A 21,246-nucleotide genomic window follows, 5' to 3' on the forward strand; every position below is an offset into this window, starting at 1 on the left:
AAATGTGTGTTCTTATAGGACAACTATCCAATGAGCTCTGCCAAGTAATATCCAAACAGCAGACTCTGTACACAATTTATTAAATTGCAAATACTAAACTCTTTTAAATAACAACAAATTCATATAACTTACAAAACTTAACAAATGGTAAAAGAGTGAGCTTTAAAAACAATAATGGCGGCTTGCCACCATAAAACCAAGAACCTTTTACAATAGTGCTTTTAGAGTTTATCCAAAAGACAAAATCCAATAATAAGTTAACTTGGCACTACAATTTGAAATGGTTTATATAAAAAACTTTGAGAAAGATAATGGTGCTTGGCACCATAAAATGAAAGAAACGCAACACACAACCAATAAATATAATAACAAAATAATAATTTGATACAACCAAAGGGCGAGGGCAACTCCCAACGCAATCACAGATGAGCGAGCTCTCAACACTTTGGAGCCTTCCCACTAGAAACGGTCCCCGAAATAAACCACTGAGAGCTCCCCGACATGCCTCCCACAACTGCCCATCACTTACACACCTTGGTTATGTTCTGTAACACAAGACAGATAATATCAACACAAGGTAAAATTCAAAAATACAGTATAACATCCCGACAGCACATGATAACCACAGTGCCGTTAACTCGGGTGCTCTTAATAAGTGCTGGAAGCCAACACACACAAATCTCAAACAGTTCTTACTTTCTATAATGAAACAATAAAATTCAAGCGCACATGAATAGTCAAACCACACTCTTAGAAGTGCCTTAATGACACCAAATGTGACTATTCCACCAAGTTAATAATAACACAGTAAAAAAATACAGAACATACCACTAAATGCTGTTACACAACCAAATTGACTAGATCATGTTGTTCAGGTCCCAGAAGACCACATATACCAAGCAGCAGTAATTCACTATGTATATACTGTACAAAACCACCCTTCTTAAGCAGACTTTACCTAACACATCGACTGCCAAATGTACCATACATGAACGCAACTCCGGGCAGGACTCCAGTTGAGCAAATAAATTAGTACCATCAAATGTTGTAACGAGCCACACACACAGCAAAAAGTTCCAACAACACTGTCCCACATCAGAAAAGTTCAGAAACTGCTGCTGGAGCTTCCAGGGGAAAATCTGAAGAGCCAACTGAGCCCACACCATAACCTGGCAGACGACTCCAAAATTCAGCAACTAGTTGTCTCCGATCCAGAGTATCACAGGACCCCGCCGGACCTCCACATCAGACAAGTATGCTGACTCCAATTAATTACCACCGCATGGCTAGCACAGCGGCAAGTCACCTACACCCCAGACCACTCTGCTCATATTGCGAGGCACAACAACTTTAGCGCTAGTCACAAGCCGGTCAGGCAGAGCAAATTTCACGTTCCGTGCAATACCCGGAAAACCAACTACCCTCTCGCTTTCCGCCGGCCACCGCAAACACACGCCAGCGACGTCATAGCAAATCGCCACTGGAGTGCCACCCGCACCAGGACAGCGAACTATAATCGATTACAGTGAGCGCTCTGACCAAGATCACAGGTTAGAGGCGCACAACATATCAAACAGTATCGAGCAATGAATGTAAGCACCAGTAATTCTGGACCAATAAGTTCCAAATCACACTGACTAACATTTAATTTACAAATACCTAATGCTGAGATGTCACAGGCAACATCAAGACATTCAGATTGATCTCAGCTTTGTAGAGATCTAATTACAATTTTCTTAGCTGAGTCACCTTGTAAAGAAAGCTCTAACAAAGCTGATAACCTCAGCTTTTTCTCTGCCTGAAATATTTGCCTCATTGACACATGGTACTGGGATCAAGATAGCTGTCAATATGATCCAAACCTGGCTTCCAAGGCATCAGTCTGAAATTTGCCTGGTAGCAAGTATGACATTTTAAGTTCTGACAGACAACACATTCTCAGTTCTAATAATGCATATACTGTACACTTGTGGGCATAGTATGTTTCCTTACTGAGGTTACCACTTGACAAGTTGATGGAGCTCCAGTTGTGTGGCCAATTTAGAAAATTTTCTAGAAATTTACACCTCTCATCGTCCTCGTGGCTTGTTAGAGGCTTTTGCATTTCCTTCCTAAGTCTAAGGCCTTTCAAAGGGGACTTAACATTCACAATTTTCTTATATGGGCTTATTACTTTAATAAATTCAGCATTTCCTTCATAATTTTTAATGTTATTTGAAGACCCCAACTCCAGTAAACTACACTTGATGTTGTCATTGGAAATTTGACAAACAAGATCTACATTTTGTTTTTCTAATAAAGAGGGTCACACAGCTTTCATACTTAAACCATACCCAAATTTTAATAATTTATTCATTTCATTGTCAAATATGTACCTAACTGCAGAAAATGAAGCTTGCATTCTCACAGATTTGTTTTCAAATATGGGGAAGTAAAACGTCAGAAGTTCATCTTTCAAATTCACTCAGTTATTTCTGATGCATTTATAAATGTGTGCTGAGTCTACAACATAAAACAAGGGTCTGAAATGATCTGAAGGGTGTGGGTAAGCAATACTAAGTTGAGGTGGATTTGAAAAATTACTAACAGCTTTTCTATTAATTGAATTATTGTCTGAACAAATACAAACAACCTTTAAGCCTAAGTCTTCCAACCCAATCAATAGTTTTTTTATTGCATTGAACAACTGGTCAGCAGTCATTTACAGGCAAGATGTGGACAACATCTTTAAACAATGAAATTACATCTTGCACCATAAACACATGTGCAGTTGTTGCAAGAGTAGTGGTATCATGTGCCATACCAACTAAATTTCCTCCTCTGTAGTCCATGGCTGGCTTAATGTGTATTTCCTCTAACATGAGTGTCACAAAACAATTGTGATGATTAAGGTTTGATACTTTCTCCCTAATATAAACTAGAAAGTTTGGACTGTTAGGATGAACATTAATATTTGCACAGATGTTTCTAATAGTATTACAATGAGGCAGAATATTTCCAGTGCTCCTTATGAATCTGTAAGCATGGCTTGAAATAAAAAACAACAAAAAAGCAAATATTTAAACATGGGGAGAAAACCAATGTCTCTCAGGAGGTGAAAAGCTTAACTGAAACTGGCTTCTTATGAATTCAACAGCAGGTTTAGTTTTCCCCTCACATTCTAAGTTACAATATGTGATCAAAAGTATCTGGACACCCCCAAAAAATATACATTTTTCATATTAGGAGCATTTTGCTGCCACCTACTGCCAGGTACTCCATATCAGCAACCTCAGTAGTCATTAGACATTGTGAGAGAGCAGAATAGGGTTCTCCGTGGAACTCACGGACTTCGAACATGGTAGGGGATTCAGTATCACTTGTGTTATATGTCTCTACATGAGATATCCACACTCCTAAACATCCCTAGGTCCACTGTTTCTGATGTGATAGTGAAGTGGAAACATGAAGGGATCTGTACAGCACAAAAGCGTACAGGCTGAGCTCATCTGTTGACTGGCAGAGACCACCGACAGTTGAAGAGGGCTGTAATGTGTAATATGCAGACATCTATCCAGACCGTCACACAGGAATTCCATAAGGCACAACATGCTGGTAAATGCCAAATGACACCTCCCTTGTGTAATGAGCATAACATTGGATGATTGAACAGTGGAAAAACATTGTGTGGAGTGGCAAACCACGGTACACAATGTGGTGATCTGATGGCAGGGTGTGGGTATGGCGAATTTCATCTGCCAGTATGTTTAGTGCAAACAGTAAAATTCGCAGGCAGTGGTGTCATGGTGTGCTCATATTTTTCATGGAGGAGGCTTGCACCCTTTGTTGTTTTGCATGGCACTATCATAGCACAGGCCTACATTGATGTTTCAAGCACCTACTTGCTTCCCACTGTTGAAGAGCAATTCGGGGATGGCAATTGCGTCTTTCAACACGATCAAGCACCTGTTCACAATGCATGGCCTGTGGCAGAGTGGTTACATGACAATAACATCCCTGTAATGGATTGGCCTGCCGAGAGTCCTAACTGGAATCCTATAGAATGCCTTTGGGATGTTTTGGAACACCGACTTCGTGCCAGTTCTCACCAATCAACATCGATACCTCTCCTTGGTGCAGCACTTCATGAAGAATGGGCTGTCATTCCCCAAGAAATCTTTCAGCACCTGACTGAACATATGCCTGTGAGAGTGGAAGCTGTCATCAAGGCAGACTCCGTATTGAATTCCAGCATTACCATGGAGGGTGCCACAAACTTGTAAGCCATTTTCAGCCAGATGTCTGGATACTTTTGATCAGATAGTGCATCTAATAACAAAGATGTCTTGAAAAAGTTTTACTCCTTTTTGCACACTAAACTTTCAACAAATATTATAATACTGTCTAGATCATGAATATTACTTACAGTTTTTGGAACTTTCTTGGAAGTAATTTCACAACCCTTAACATAAATGCTTACACTGAGTTCCTGATTAATAATTATGTACAAAATATGATGCGGTATTCTTTCAGTGTCAACATAAAAAAACAGTATATATAAATCTTTCACAGCTTTTGACCACTTTTCACTAAAAGTAACAGAATCAAGTATCTTTATCAGTTCTTGAAATGAAATTAAGGAAAACTTATTATATTCTTCTGGAGATTTAATACTGTCTTCTATGGATGTTCTCAGTGCAGCAGCTTCTCTTTTCTCCTGTTTTTCAGAAGGAGATTCTCTGGTTTTTGGCATCACTTTCGAAATTTACAAAGGGCAGTTACGAAATTTGCTTGGGACTACATTTTTGTCAGAGCTGTGGCTTGCTTAGTGGTGCAGTTAATGTAGCCCCAGTTTTCCAGTCTACTACTTGTGTTTCCCACAATATATCATCTTCGCAGAAGTGCAAATGGCAGACCTACGAAGTGAAAAATAATATACTGCATGCATGTCGCTGAAACTTGTACTGATACTCAAACTTCAACTGCCATATACTTTCGTTGATAAGTATGGCTTAAAATGAAAGGTACTCACCACAGAATGCTTGCTAGGAATGAAGTTCTCTCTTTTGATTGCAGATAACCATTTCCTTCACATATTCTCATTGGCTGGAAATTTAAAAATGTGAACCTTCTTCTTCTTGTCGTAATTACCGCCACAACCAGGAACACAACACTTATTCACCATGGTGATTATCACTTCTGAACTGTTGTTTACATGGCTCCACACAGCATTTCCACAGGCATCTAGGTCACACTGCTACCGGTAGGTAGCACTGGCTGTATGCTCGAAGTTGATGGTAGAGAGATGAAAGGCCCTGTGATTTAGGCCACCCACTACACTGTCACCTACAAGCTTTGCCAGCCTCCCCTTCCCATACCTACTGAGGTACAGGCCATGCCTCGTGAAACCCGATCTACTGATAGACTCAACTGCTGAGTACTGCTGCATGTTTCCTACACCTACAGCTACAAGAGGCACCTCTTCACTCAACTCTGACAGTTGGTCAGATCTATTTCATACACACAAAGTATAACTGTCTGAATACTTCCTCCTCCTAGCTGCCTTCTTGCCAACTGCTAGTTCCCATTCCCCAGCACCCTATACCCTCCTCAACCTATCTAGTTTCTCTTTTGGGTGTTGTAACTGCACCTGTAGGGCACAAAGCTTATGCTCCCTGTTCCTCTATCAACTTATTTCTACTACAGATTCTGCATTCCCAGGAGAGGATCTCGCTAGAATGCCCCCTGACTTCCCCACTGCATTCCCCCCAATGAAAATACTTTAAACAAATTGCGTGCCATAACCCACTACTCACAAACCTACGACAGAGCCCACACTTCTCACTCATGGTAAAATTTTACAGTTACTGAAAAAAAAACTATATGTCTATGTTACCTAAGTTCAGTTACGCCAGTTCAGTTATCACAGTTTATGTGACAGTGTGACGGCAGAAATGTGAAGGGCATCCTTAACATCATTTACATGCTGCAGTAAGGCAATAATAAAATTAATTATATATTGTGTTGAATCATAGATTAATTATTGAGGCTGTCTATTATTATTGCAAAATTTGGTAGTGTCAACCTTAGTATCATAAATAGAAATAATTCTGACCTTTTAAATGTGTAATTTTGAGAGGTTTAACAGTAATGTTTCATTAAATCACCCAGCAAGTAAACAGTGGTATGTCAATTCTAAGCAGGTTAAGCACATTCAGTAGACAATGTTGAGTACTCATCATATTTTTAAGAATAAAATTGTGGATAGAATTTGTGATTTTAAAAATAGGTCATTACTCTAGAAATCTTAGAAAACAATGAATTATCTGAATGACTCACAAGTAATGTATTTGAAATATGATTTTTAGCAGCTTTTATTGAAACTTCAGTGCACAATTTCTCAAAACAACTAACTTGTCCCTTACCATCATTTCAGGTCTGAGAACCTATTCTGTATGCTGAGCCTTACGTTAACAGACAATGTGTCAAATGCTTTCCAGACATCAAGGAATATGGAATCTGCCAGCTGCCCTTCATCTATGGTTCACAGGGTATTGTGTGAGAAAAGGGAAAGCTGAGTTACATATGAGTGATGTTTTCTAAATCCATACTGATTTGTTAACAGAAGCATTTCAGTTTCACAAAAATTTATTATATTCAAACATAGAACATACAGAACATTCTGCTGCAAACTGATGTTAAGAATCTCAGTCTGTAATTTAGTGGGTTTATTCTTTTACCTTTCTTATCTACAGGAGGTGCAAGAAGTATTGACAACTGCAGACATGATGCACAACAAAGTGGTATCACGAGGTGCCAATGAGATGATAGGAGAGAGCCGTGCCTCCCGTGCATCACCACTGCACATCTGCTCTGAAATAGTGTCACCAGAGTCCAGGAGGACAGTTCTGTTCGAGGTCAGATCCTGGCCCTTCTGAGAAGCACCTGTCAGATTAACCTTGTTGTGCTGTCTACTCACCATGACACAGCTCGTGTCGGTCATCAGGGAGTGCACCTATGGACCAATGCTATTGGAACTGTGTCAACAAGTGTCTATGAACTTGTGTTTTCTAGTGACTGTAGTGAAGTCACAATACAGCCATTTTATCAACTCAACACTCAGTAATCATGGTTCATTTAGTGTGTTCTGAACTGAAAGATCACGTGTGCAATTTTATAGCCAAGCCTGGCAGACAAAGATAAGTTTTGTTGTGATTAACAAAGTATTACTTATTCTGGGTGTTCTAATTAATTCTATTATTACTAGCCACCTCAGTGTCAAAGACGTCTGACACAACAAGTAAAGTGACACTGAGGGCGCAGCTTACAATTAGCTCACTACAGCATATTGTGTGACTACCCTTCTCCTGCAGCAGTACTATTTTTCTGTTTCTGTGTGTTGTTACATTTAGTGTTCAAAATGTCTCTTCCGGATGTGTGTTTAATGCAAGCTGTACAATTGTAGGACCAAAGGACTGAACAACTATTACAAGCACTGCAAGAAATTTTGGCAGCACCACAACTGCCACCCCATCCTGTTCAGTTGAAAATAACTCAACAAGTGGTTCAAGCACCTACATTCAGAGAGTTTCTGGGGCAAAGTGAAGACAAAGCTGATTATGATGCACAGTTGGTGGTGTATTTCCACACCTATGGCATAACAGATAACCAGCGTATATACCATTTTCTCTCCACGGTAGGCTCAGATGTCCTCTGGTTGAAGTTAAACTGTTTCCCAATCACCAACCTCATGAGGTCCTCTACAATGAATTAGTTGACACACTGTCAAATCATTTTAAATCACAAATGCACGTAGCAGTTGCTCGTTATAAGTTTTTCAGATTAAAACAGCAACCAGGACAGTCCTACAAACAGTGAGTAACAGTACTTCGTGGTATTACTAGATAATGCTATTTTCAGTGTTCATATGGATTAAGTTACAGTGACATTATGATGAGAGATGCAGTTACTTAGAATGTGTCATATTCCCATATTCATGCTGCCTACTAAAGCATCCAAATCCTGACCTTCGTACAGTATTGTCAATTATTGAGTCATAGGACACTACTGATGTAACTGAACATGATTTTCAAGCACCTCCAATATCTGTTGTCAACAGTAAGACAGTTCAGTGGCCAACCCCCACTCTCCCACTCAGTTCAGATGTTGCCGACATCTAGGTCATGTGCAAACCAGTCGCACTGTCAGCATGCGGCACAGTCTGCACAATTGTGGAACTCTTGCCCACATTGCTTTCAAACACATGATACGGAACAATGCCTGTGCCACAAAGCCAGGTGTTTTGCACGTGGCACCAAGTTGGTATGTTTAAGTATAGAAAGTGTTAGGTAGCTTTCACATTCCATGTCTGGCAGTGATTCTAATAAGGTGTATGCTATATCTGCTGTGCAGCTGTCTACAGATCCTGTTGTTGTTTCATCAGATTGTCAGGGGACAAACTCTAAACTTGACATGGTGTTCCACAGGGCTCCATTTTAGGTCCCTTTCTTTTTTTGGTTTACATTAATGATTTCCCATCCCACATTAGGGATTCTGAACCAGTACTGTTTGCAGATGACACCAGTCTATTGATTGAAGGGAATAAAGAAGAAAATCTTACTGCATCTGCAAAAGATATTACAAAAGGAGTGTCTGAATGGTTTACCTGAAACAGGCTAATAGTTAATCCCCAAAATACGGTACTCATGAATTTCCACACTGATCCAAATAAAAATCTGGCACAACCTGTAATATGTATAGATAACCAAAGCATTAGTGCTGTCAATGAAACTAAATTTCTTGGAATTCATATCCAGGATCCAGGAAAATCTTAAATGGAGCACTCATATCACATCCCTAAATTCAAAACTAGCACAAATGAGCTATGTAGTAAGAATTCTCTGCAACAATACTAGTGCAGAAACAGTTAGGGCTGTATACTTTGCTCGTGTACATTCAATACTGAAATATGGTATCATTTTCTGGGGAAATGTACACCAGTCCATAACAGTTTTTAGGAAACAAAAGGCAATTATAAGAATAATGAAACAAGTGAGCAGCAGAAAAGCATTCAAACCTTTCTTTAAAGATCTAAAGATCTTACCCCTTCCCCGCATTTATATACTGAAAGTAGTCATGCACGTCAAAAAAAGCATACTGAGAAAAGAAAACCTTTTTCCTCAAAACAAAAGTGTCCATGATTACAATACCAGGTCTGACAATGACATACATGTAAATCATTGTAACACCACATTGTGCCAAAAAGGTGTATATCATGCAGGAACAAAACTTTACAACAGATTACCAAGACATATAAAATCTCTTCCTGAACTACAAAGCTTTAAAAAGTCTGTAACAGCCTACCTTCTGAAAAACTGCTACTATTCAATCTCACAGTATCTTATGCAAGAAAAAAGTGTAATATGTATCTTTAATTGTAGGAAATAAGTTATAAATGGACAGTATTTCAAAAATTTGTATTTATTAACTGTATAGACCCAATATGTCACAAAAATTTAAATAATGTATGATTGACGTTTGAAAAACCAATAGCTAAAAAGGTTTTCTGTCCAATATCCTGTGTACAATATATGTACTGAAAAAGAGATTTATATGGACAAATAAATAAATAAAACAATTGGCAATCCAATAAGTTGTATGTTTTAGTTGTGTATGTTCAACAAGTGTGTTAATTTCCAGTTAGATACTGCTGCAACTGTTACACTGGTCAACGACACTACGTACAAATAGTTAGATAGCCCACAGCTTCAGCAACCACGTACATAACAGACAACCTATTCCAATGCTTGGAGTGTGCAGTTTACAAGCCATATTATGTGGTACTATTAAAACAGTGTTATTTCATGTATTCCACTTTCATGAGTTACTATCTCTTTTGGCATGGATAGCTTTGACCTTTTTGGATTGTCAAATTGCGGGATGGTGTTACAAATTTATTCATCTAGGTTTTGTGGCCAATATTACTACATTATGTGACAAGTACAGTTCTCTCTTCCATAGTAATTTAAGCAAGGAACAAAGGTTTGAGGCCCATGTGACACCGAAAAACAATGCGCAGCCAAAGTTTTTTTGTGCTCATCCTGTCTGCTATGCATTATAGCACCAGGCTGCTGCAGAGTTGTGGCAATTTCAGGATAGTGACTTACTAAACCGTCGGGTGGCTCGGGACTCCGTGCAGACTTTAAATCAACCATCAACCCGCAAACTGTTGTTGATTCTTTTCCATTGCCCCTCCCTGAGGATTTGAGGGACAAATTCAATCAGGATCTCTCTCTCTCTTTTTTTTTTTTTTTCCCCCAAAAAATTATCTCCAGGAGGCCTGTCTGCAACTCCCTTTAGATGAAGAGGCAAACAAGATTTTTGTGACCAATAAACACATGGAATTATTCCAGTTTCAGCAGTTACCATTTGGTAGTGCTTCCAATCCAGCTATTTTCCAAAGGTACTTTGAGCAACTGACGTTGTAAGTACCTTCTTATTCTAATTATTGAGATGGTATAGTTGTCTCTGGCCATACATTGGTGGAACACTTACACAATTTACAGTCATTGCTCCACGCTTTGTCCAAAATGGGGCTGATGTGCAACCATTATAAGTGTTCCTCCTTTCTCACTGAAACTGATGAGTATCTTGGCCACATGATTAACGTGCATGGCAGATATCTGGCACAGTCACACCTAGCGGCCATTTGCAACTTGCCTGTGCCAACCAATGTACTAGAATTGCGAGCTATAATGGGGCAGCTAACCTATTACATCTGTGTTAACCCAAACGCTACTCAGATTGCAGCAACTCTAAATCAGTAGCGCCACAAAGGCATTCCGTTCATATGGTCAGCCAATGACAAATCACTTTCTAACAGCTGAAAGGTGCACCACTAAGTAATCAGTGTTTGGTCCACTTTCAGCCCAGCAAGTCTGTCATTCTTGTAATAGATGTCTCATCTTAGGGCATCGGTGTGGTGTTGTGACACCGAGTGGGTTCCAATGACAGGCCAATTGCATTTGTGTCAAAGACATTGATCAAGACCCAATGCAACTACAGCCAGCTTGAAAAGGAGGCATTGGCTATCATTTATGTGGTCACACACTTCCATCAGTACCTGTACTGCCACCACTTTTCTCTAGTTACGGGCCACAGATCACAGGTGAGTCTGTTCAGGTCCTCCCAGCCTGCCCCAACATGTGCAGTGCAGAAGTTACAATGGTAGATACTTATCTTGTCCGACTGCTAGTACGAGTCAGCATATCAACCCACTACCAAACACCCCAATGCCGATCTCCTGTTGATGCTCCTAACTGGCTTTGAATCTGAATTTGATTCTTCTGGGGACTCCTGTCGTCACATTGCTTCAGAAGAAATCTAGCTTTTGGAAGATTCTCTGGTCACCTTCTGCTGTGTGGTGCAGAAGGTGGCATCAGAACTTGCATTGCAGATAGCACTCAAGTTTGTTGGTCGTTGGTGGTCGCGGAGTCTGAAGGAGAGACGTCACCCAGTGATTTGTCGCGACTTTGCTCATTGGTGTGCCATTCTGTACAGATGGGTGTCCTCCTGATGCACACTGAAAGTGGCAATGCTAGGGTCATAGTCCCTCAGTCCCTCCAGTGGGTTGTTACGCCGAGGACATTGGGGTATTGTCCATACAAAGCAATTGACAAGGTGCTATTGTACATGGCTGGGAATGAATGAACACAGGCCATGACCTCACAGAGTGCAATGTGTGCATAGTATCAGTCTGCTCCCCCACAGCAGTACTTTGATTGGTCACATTCTGGTGGACCATGGCAATCCCTGCACATAAATTTTGCTGGGCCATACTGTAAATACACAGGCTAGTGGTTGTCAACACATACAGCAAGTTTCCCTTTGTCGTTCCAATGAAGTCTACCACACCCGACAGCACAGTAACAGCTCTTACATCGATCTCCTGCACTGAAGGCTTACCTGAGGAGATAGTGTCAAATAATAGGCCACAGTTCATGTCTTGAGATTTACAAAAGTTTTGTGCAGACAATGGTGTTCAGCATGTACTAACAGTGCCCTTTCATCTGCAGTCAAATGGTGAAGCCCAATGCTTCATAAGAGCCTTCAAATCACAGATGGACAAGCTGTGGGCCACTCACACATGGTACCAGGCTTTGAAAGTTTTTCTATCATTATAGCACTCCCTGCTCAAAGACAGAAAGTCGCCGGTGGAGCTCCTGGATGCCACAGGACTGTACTCCATTTACTACGTCCACCACAGGGACTGTATGTCTCCCCTCCTAAGTTAGCGTTTCGGCCTCAGCAACCAGTTTTCTTTTGTGTGTTTGGTAGAGACCGCAAATGGGAACAGTGTGTGATGTCTGAGGTGTTGTCCCACTCCACTCACACCATGCACGGCCAACAGAGCTGCACAGATGGCATCCATTCACGATATTCTGCAACCCCTGTTTTGTTCACAGATCCAGTGAGCAGCCAGGGCATGCAGCAGCCACCATCACAGTCATCAATGTTGCTTCTAGCAACACGATCATCTGTGCACCAGGAGACACCCAAAGATGTCGACCTGGCACAGCTTCCAGCATCATGACTGTGCTGGCACCTCATGATGCAGCCAGCAATAGGGTCAAGCCCACTCACCTGGCTGGACACCGCGGAGGACTCAGATGTTGTCGCCTGCCACGTTTTCTGCCTCTGTGCCTATGGCCACTGACATGCATGCTCTAGTTTGTTTCCCGGTTGGCATTTCCTCCCACTTGCACGGATATGATCCATGGGGCGAGGGGCTGGGAGCAGGATGGAGTTGGAGTGAACAAGGCTATTGTGTTGGTTGAGTGGGCAGTAGAGAACCACTGTGGGACAGATTGGGAGGATAATTGGGAAAATATTTTTCATTTTTGGGCACACACACTGTAATTATAACTAAATATTTATGATATTATCAATACATGTTGGAGCAGTTGCTATAACTCTTGTACAGTAGCCAAAATTTAGGTTTGTCCATTTGTAACTATCTGGTTCTTTCAATATGTTGCAAATTTTTCATTAGTCCTTGCATCTACATTGAAGTCAGATGTGGGTGGGTGCTCAGTGCCAACTGAAGTTTCAGCACCTACATCTGCAAGCACTTTCACAAGGCACATATGAGATGCTACCAAGAAGCTGTGCCTCCTGTAGTTCTGAGGCACCACTCTATGCCTCTGACTTGCTTTCAATTATTTCAATTGCTTCCAATGCCAAGGTTGCCTATTTCCATGTCCTCCATCAGCCCAACAAGCCACATTCCTTGATGTCAACCTCCACATCATGGATGGCCTCATCAGTACCTCAGCCCATATCAAACCAACCAACCATCTAAAATACGTCCATTTTGACAGCAGCCACCCATTCCATTCCAAGAAATCTCTCCCATACAACCTACACTCCCACAATCACTGAACATGCAGGAACGAGTAGTCCCTTTCTAAATATGCCAAGGGTCTTTCGGAGGTCTTCACAGACCAGAATTACCCTCTCTACCTTGTTCAAAAATAGATCTCACCTCCATTGCCTCATAAATCACCTACTACCCCACACACCCAATGACTGGCCAACAAAGGAGCTCCCCCCCCCCCCCCCCCCCCCAGGTGACTGCATATCACTTGCACTGAAGCAACTGAATCATGTTCTTTTCCCGGGTTCTGACTACCTCCCACTGTACCCAAAAATGAAAAATATTCTCCTAGTTATCCTCCCAATCCCTCCCAAAGTGGGCTCTACTGTCCACTCAACCAACACAATAGCCTTGTTCACTCCTACGTCATCCTGCTCTCAGCCCCTGGCCCCATGGATCATATCCCTGCAAAACACATAGGTGCTGGAGCTGTCCCCATACATCCTCCTTCTACCACACACAGTTCCAGTCATAGGCATGTCCTATCCCATCAAAAGTGGTGCCACCTGTGAAAGCAGCCATGTAGTTTACTAACTTAACTGCAACAACTGTGCAACATTTTATATGGGAATAACCACTGACAAACTGTCAGTCTGCATGAATGGCCACCAGCAAACTGTAGCCAACAGATGGCTGGACCACTGAGTTGCCCAGCATGCTGTCATGCTGTACAACACAATGTGCTTGACTTCAGCGACTGTTTCACAGCCCATGTCATCTAGATTCTTTCAACCACCACCTGCTTTTCGGAATTCTGCAGATGGGAACTCTCCTTGCAACATATCCTCTGTTCCTGTAAACCACCTGGCCTAAACTTTCACTAGTCCCTGATCCCCATCTGCTTCATTCATTTCCCTGCTCCCACTCAACCTTCGCACATGCCTTTTGTCCCAACGTTCATCTGCATAGTTCACTGTTATGTGCACCTAGAAGCTTGCCATACTGTTCCCACCACATTCCTGCTTGCTCCCCCAGATAGCACTTTGGTATCTTCCTTCACCATAACCCTGCTCCCCCTCCCCATTCCATGTGTCTTCTGCGCCTCACTAACCACCCACGCTAAGATCACTGCTCACCGCAGAGGGACCACAGTATCAGATAACAATGCCCCTGTGTGAGAGTTGTTGTGTATGAATGTGTGATTCTATTTGATGAAGGATTTTATCTGACAGCTGAATAATGGCTAACAGTTACAGTTGCTTTATATGTGCCTATCAATCATTCAGTGCCTCCTCTATGTGATGAATAGCAAATTATCTTAATCCAATGACTGCCACTTTATTTCATTCCCTTAGAGTAATTACATGTTTCACTGTATTCTGTCTTTGCTAAATCTCTAATGAACCTGTAGCTGATTAAACTTTCAACCTTAAGTTCTGATTCCCTACATAAAGAAGTGCTGAAATTAGAGATCAAAATATTACTTACTATCGTTCACTTTAGTGTGTTTAATTAACAGTCATATCCCTCAACTTATTTTCATTTCATGACCTCTTGTGTTATAGAAGTATGAGAGGTTTCAAAAAGAATACTAGTGTATCACATTTCTGCTGCAAAGCCAAGCAAACCACTGATTCTGCTGCTGTTTTTTTATAGTTGTGGTAGCTGAGTGGCCAGTGCACCAGCTCGTCATGCCGGGGGGCCCAGGTTCGATTCCTGGCTGGGATGGAGATTTTCTCTGCTCAGGGACTGGGTGTTTGTGTCGTCTTCTTCGTCATCACTTCATCCTCATCAACGTGCAAGTTGCTGAAATGGTGTCACCTCAAAAGACTCGCACCAGCCAATCTGGTCTACCCACTGAGAGGCCCTCACCACATAACATTTCATTTCATTTCATGATACTGGTCAGTAGACTGAGTAATTGTTCACTAAGAGTGAGTACACTGTACTAGGGAGAAGCGAAAGTGGCAGCTGAGAGGGCTGGCTCAGTTGTTCCACCTCTCATTATTCCCTCCATTTCTAATTGCCAATGAGAAGCCTTTGACCTAGTCTGGCTTCAGCTGTGACTCTAAGCTCACACTGTTGCCACTGTGTCATTTCCACAACAGGTACCATTCAGGTAGCATCATAAGAAGCAATGACTAAACACCTATTGTTAACATGGTTTATGGGGCAATACTGCACTACATTCATGCTGCTGCTGGCAAGGCTTTACAACTTTGTTGCTACCTACTATGCAGTGTTTGCCTGTGCCTGCAATGCACAGAAGTGCATGTTTGCAAAAACAGAAGTGATTTTCATTGGGAGTACTGTTACTTTAGTTTGTGAGTTAAGGTAATGAGTTTCAAGACACACACACAGCCAAAAAAAGTTTTATGTACAATGTAGATGAATTTCCTCATGACCTTAAAGACACTGTCAGAAGAGACAAAATCTTATCAGCAACACAGACTGTAACAGCAAAAGCGTGTGGTGTTTCACTATGAACCATACAGAGAATATTTGCAAACACATGAGCAATGGAAACCTGTGGTTAAGAAATGAAGTTTAAATCTCCAGGAAAATATATGAGTGGAAGCAGAATTGTCACTGAATTGGATGATTTCCAGAAAGATGTCATTCATCATAATGCAATGGACTTTTATGACCATGGTGAGTATCCTGCAAGGCAGATGTTTTAAACAACAAAACTACTTTCACAGGGGGCTGCCATTTGAGTGTAACAATTCTGAAACCCCATGGTGAAATGAACAATTTCTCTTTTTGCAAAATTTAATTTCAAGATATTATTTTTAAGCCACATCTCTATTTCCCTATGAGTCTGCTCAATATGGCAGATTCAGTCTTCATCAGTTTTACAACAGACTGTTATTGCTGAGTCATCTGCATAGATGATGTTATCAGACAGTCCAAATGTTGGGCCTCGTGGAAATCCTAATTTGTGTGTGTGTGTGTGTGTTCTTCCAACCAGAGAGGAATTCCTTGCCACTATTATTAACACACAGTCCTTGTTTTTATTTGTTAAGTATGAGGACATCCAACTTAAAGAGTTTTTCTTGAAAACCATACTTTGTCTGTTTTCAGGGAAGCATGTCCTGATTACAAATGATACCCAACAGACACATCCTATTATGGAAACATCTGCTAAATTCTGTGACCAATTAATTTAGTATGTGGCCTTCCCTAAAACCACAGTCAGTGCATAAAATAATGCTGTGGGATGAATTGTAATTTTCTATCTGATCACATGCAGCTCTATAAAATATTTTTAAGAAACTGATAACAAAGAAGTAGGTCTACAGTTTCCAGTTTCATCTTGATTGCAGTTTTCAATAAATGGGTCAAATTACGGCATATTTTAGTCAATCTGGAAAATGTCCTTCATCAAAACATTGGTCAGTTATGAGGGAGAGTGGACATTCAATACCAAGACAGACTATTTTTATTCTTCTAGTGGGTACATGATCCCAACTCACTGAGTTTAAATTTTTAAGGACATATGATTTTCATAACTCAGAGCTTGAACCATGATGTAACATAAAACCGGAGCAATTTCTCTCTGTCATACTAGGATCTGTACTTTGTAGTGAGCAGTCACAGATTTTATGACAATTTATGAAGTTGTTGAAGGATTTACATATGGCACTGGAATCTGTAACAGCTATACCATTTATCATTAGTTTAAAGGGGCATTTTCTTTCCATTTCACTGTCAACTTCATTTCTTACAACAGATCTAAAAGCTTATATGTATACATTTTTCTGAACACTAAACACTCTAATTCTTTTTGTTACCCATGATGTGCTTTCCTTAGACACAACCCATACAGTTACAAAAGGAAAGCATTCCCTGCATATACCCATGAATTCAGCTGAAACATTATTCTAATTGTCATTTGTTTCTAAGTGTGTCTGCTGACTGACTGCATGATGAAGCTTAGCCCTTTAACAAGTACCTCTACATTTTCTTGACTGAAGTTCCTAATTATTCTTTTATGTTTTATTCTGTTTTATTTGTGTGTGTGTGTGTGTATGTGTGTGTGTGTGTGTGTGTGTGTGTGTGTGTAAGTGGGACAAATTTAATTTTGATAATGATACAAATAGTGCTGCATGGTCTGATACTTCTGAATCTAATACAAATTTTCCTTTGTCATTGTAATTATAGCTATATATTTATGATATTATCAATACATGTTGAAGCAGTTGATGTAACTCTTGTACAGTAGTCAAAATTTAGATTTGTCCATTTGGAACTATCTGGTTCCTTAAATATGATACAAATTTTTCATTAGTCCTTGCATCTACATTAAAGTCAGCATATGTAACCAGTTTCTTACACAATTTTTTATTTTTTAAATTTATGTGATGCTCTTCCCTTTACAAACACACCCATTGTGTTGAAATTGGTGATATTTTGGAGTTGTTTTTATCACTAAGAAGATATTTATTGTTTCATTCCAACACTGAATCATCACTGTACACAAAAAAAGATATAATAAACAATTAAGTAGTGAATAATCTTTTGGAAACATCCATTATGATGTAAGCAGGTACTGTTGTCTAAACTTTAGGTAATCAAAGGAAGTTAGTGTTTCTAATAATCATAGTATAATTACATGAAAAAGTTGTTTGAAATTGAATGATTAGTCCACTAAGTACAGTCATTAAAAATTCCGTGCAATTTTTGTAAATGTTTTAGCACTTACCAGAACAGGAATGCCTCCATATTGTCTTACTAGCTTTCGAACCTGTCTCATGCTAGCTATGTTCTGGATTGTCTCTGCTGCCAAAATTTGCAAATCTCTTGCAGGGCATGAAAGAATGTTGACTAGTGGCAGCACTCCTTCAAAATCTAGAATACTCTTTTTTATGCTGCGACTAGATGATATTTTGCTTAAAATTAAAAGAGCCCCAAGCTGAAACAAAGAACAGTTGATGCTTGACAGGGGGAGAAAAAATGGAAAGAAAGGAAATGAAACAAAACTGTTGATTGAATATAAAGTTAACCACTCAGCTTGTTAAATATTTTATTTGGTCATTGCTTACAAATTGTATTCTGCTGTTGCTTACAGGACAGAATAAAAGGGAAAACGTATTCACATGTAAAAATTATTGTAACTGACCAAGAGATCTGTTTCAACATCACTGTATTACAGACTATTTGTTTATCTTAAATTATGGTAGCCTATTGTTTTTGTGGCCAGGAAGTGAGTCTACTAATACATTCAAATTGTTAGAGAAAGCTCTTAGATAAGCAATGACAGATTAAACTAGCAGGATAAGCACAAATCCAATATCAGCATGGTCGTCAACTAACTTTCTGGGAAAAGAATATCATCCTAGTGTATTTTTTCAGCCTTAAAACTACACGGTAACAATGCAAAATGCATAGCTTGATGTAATCTCCAAAGCAATTAATGAACTTTAATCTTCTGTACAACAATAACAGTAAGCTCCACTTGAGGCGATATGGCTTGATTAACATGAAGAAGAAATAATGAAAGAAGAAAACTGAGTGCTTATCACCTTGCAATCATTTTCAGCAGTTTTTCAATGCACAGGAACACAAATGATACTTTGTCATTCATAAAATGTGATAGCTGCAGATATTGCTACTCATAGACCAACTTCACATCAAGAGGTACTGATTTGATACATGTTTCTACCGAATCATAATTTAGAGGTGTCTGATTTTTCTAGTGCATTTAATTACAACACCTAATGATGAAGAATTTTAAATAGAACAACAATTACTGCATACAAAGTCCACTCGCTCTCTCTCTCTCTCTAGCCCGCATACACACACACACACACACACACACACACACACACACACACAGACAAAAGGCACAAAATAAAGACACTAGTTCATCACAAAGATACCACTGTTCTTATGACTGAGACATACGATTCCATCTTGATTACCACCAATTCACAGGTAAATATAAATAAGAGTAAGTAAAACAGCACAACCATAAAATATAAACAAACATATACGATAATGATATGTATAATGTATATGATAATGATATGTATAATAAATTGTAAAATAACTAATGACTAAGTTTGGCTGATTTAAATCAGCCTATTGAAAAAACATTCCCTCTTAGCAATGACTTAACTTAGTCAGTATATGAACATTATGCAGTGAAATTTACAATTACATTCTATGCAGAGGTTCCAATAAGTTTCACTAATTGTCTCAGGGTCAAAACTATTTTGCTCCCTTTTTTTCTTTTACTATACCCAATAACAATCACTTGGTTGAATAAATTTGACCTTTGGACAATACATGAGGGCACTGTATTGAAATGTGAGAAAACTAAACGAGCTTCACAAATGTACACAAAATTGAAGTACATACATTTAATCAAGAATATTATGCGAACCACAAACTACTTAATAACTGAGCTGTGTTAATTTCCTATACCATTAAAGATACAAGAAACCATGTGCAGCCAAGATCACTATGCTTGTATAGATGGTTCACTAAACATGAAAAAAATTCTATAAAATTATAGCATAAAGGTGACAACTTTGACCTACTTGTTATTGAAATCACAGAACAATGACATTTCTCTCCTAGCACTGGCTACCAGTTATATTCCGTAATCGATATTTCAGAGGAATACAACTTTGTTAATGGGGTTTCCAATTACATGTTATGAGATACTCGTCTGACCTGCCCTCACAGCATGGAGGAGGGGTCCCACATGCCATTGGATATTCAAGGGCCATTGAGTAGCATGTCATACATTATGATTGTGTATCCTTTTCTATTCCTCCAATTAAAGCATCATCTGTGGCAAAATGAAGAAAATGCTTCAGACAAAACATATGTAGATTTTGCCATAGAATTGTAATCCACAATAAAAAATGGAGGTTCTCATTGAAGATTTCAAAGTTACCCCTGCCACCCACTCATGGGGTGGGGTGGTGGAGGTGGATCGAGTGTGTTATCATTGGATGTCCCCCTCCAAGACAAACAAATTGGAATTATAACTTTTTTTGATCCGCTGTGTAGGTTTTGGGTGAAGAATGTATAAAACAGGAAAGAATTACTGTTATGACAAGTATTATCTTTGTAATACAATTAAAAATAAATTATGCAGCAGCTTCAAGTGTTACAATATGTCATTTCTGTGATTTATTAAAGCTGTGGAACACAACCAATAAAAAGTATTTCAAATGTTTGTCATTTATGCAGTCAAACTTCAACATCAACCATGACATTGCCATTTATTATTCTTTACTAATAACTACATTTGCTTCTCACATTTTCATGTAGTATCCACATAAAGAACTGAAAAAACTTGCAAAATTATATCACAGTGTGATACATAATTTAGGAGAAAAACTATCTTTTCAGAAAAATGTAAATTGTTCTGAACACCGGTTGTATATGTGTTTATAGAATTTAAAAATCTGTCTTGGAAGCTAGTTCTCATATAAATCTACCATTTATGTGCCACGATTACTGACTGAAAAACACAAACATTGTGATTGACACTGTCCTTTGTACAGAAGTATTATACTTTGTACAGAAATATTAGATACTATTCTGTTTGCTATATGTATGAAAAACAGCAGTGTACAAAGGACAGACTCACGCAGACCAGTTACACTCCTTCTCATCCCATCCACTTTGCCACGCTCATCAGAGACCATGTTCTGGTTTCTCTCTTAAAGTTAGAATTATAGACTTTCCTATTGCTCTCCTGATGTTGCAGTGGCATTCTTTGACAAGAAATATTTTGTTATACACAAATCTGAAACCCTAAACACATTCATGGTAAGGGTTCCATTGCAGTGTTGTGGATATACCTCTTTCAAAACTGAACTGTTTTTCGCTGATGATGTCAAAGTTGTCAATATGCATTGCAGTGTTGTGGA

General features: G+C 39.5%; 1 protein-coding gene across 1 annotated transcript in view; it reads right to left on the reverse strand.

Moving 5' to 3' along the window:
- Positions 1-21,021, reverse strand: part of LOC126484854 (armadillo repeat-containing protein gudu-like) — a 51,646-nt gene extending 30,625 nt beyond the window's left edge. The window contains exons 1-5 of the mRNA XM_050108450.1: positions 20,850-21,021; positions 19,548-19,684; positions 19,345-19,438; positions 18,671-18,879; positions 18,060-18,269 (exon numbers count right to left, since the gene is read on the reverse strand). Of these exons, the coding sequence (XP_049964407.1) occupies positions 18,060-18,269; positions 18,671-18,879; positions 19,345-19,438; positions 19,548-19,684; positions 20,850-21,021 (822 nt within the window). The remainder of the gene's footprint in view (positions 1-18,059; positions 18,270-18,670; positions 18,880-19,344; positions 19,439-19,547; positions 19,685-20,849) is intronic.
- Positions 21,022-21,246: the final 225 nt, after the last annotated feature.

Source organism: Schistocerca serialis, chromosome 6 (genome assembly GCF_023864345.2).
Source record: "Schistocerca serialis cubense isolate TAMUIC-IGC-003099 chromosome 6, iqSchSeri2.2, whole genome shotgun sequence".
In the NCBI taxonomy this organism is placed as follows: Eukaryota; Metazoa; Arthropoda; class Insecta; order Orthoptera; family Acrididae; genus Schistocerca; species Schistocerca serialis.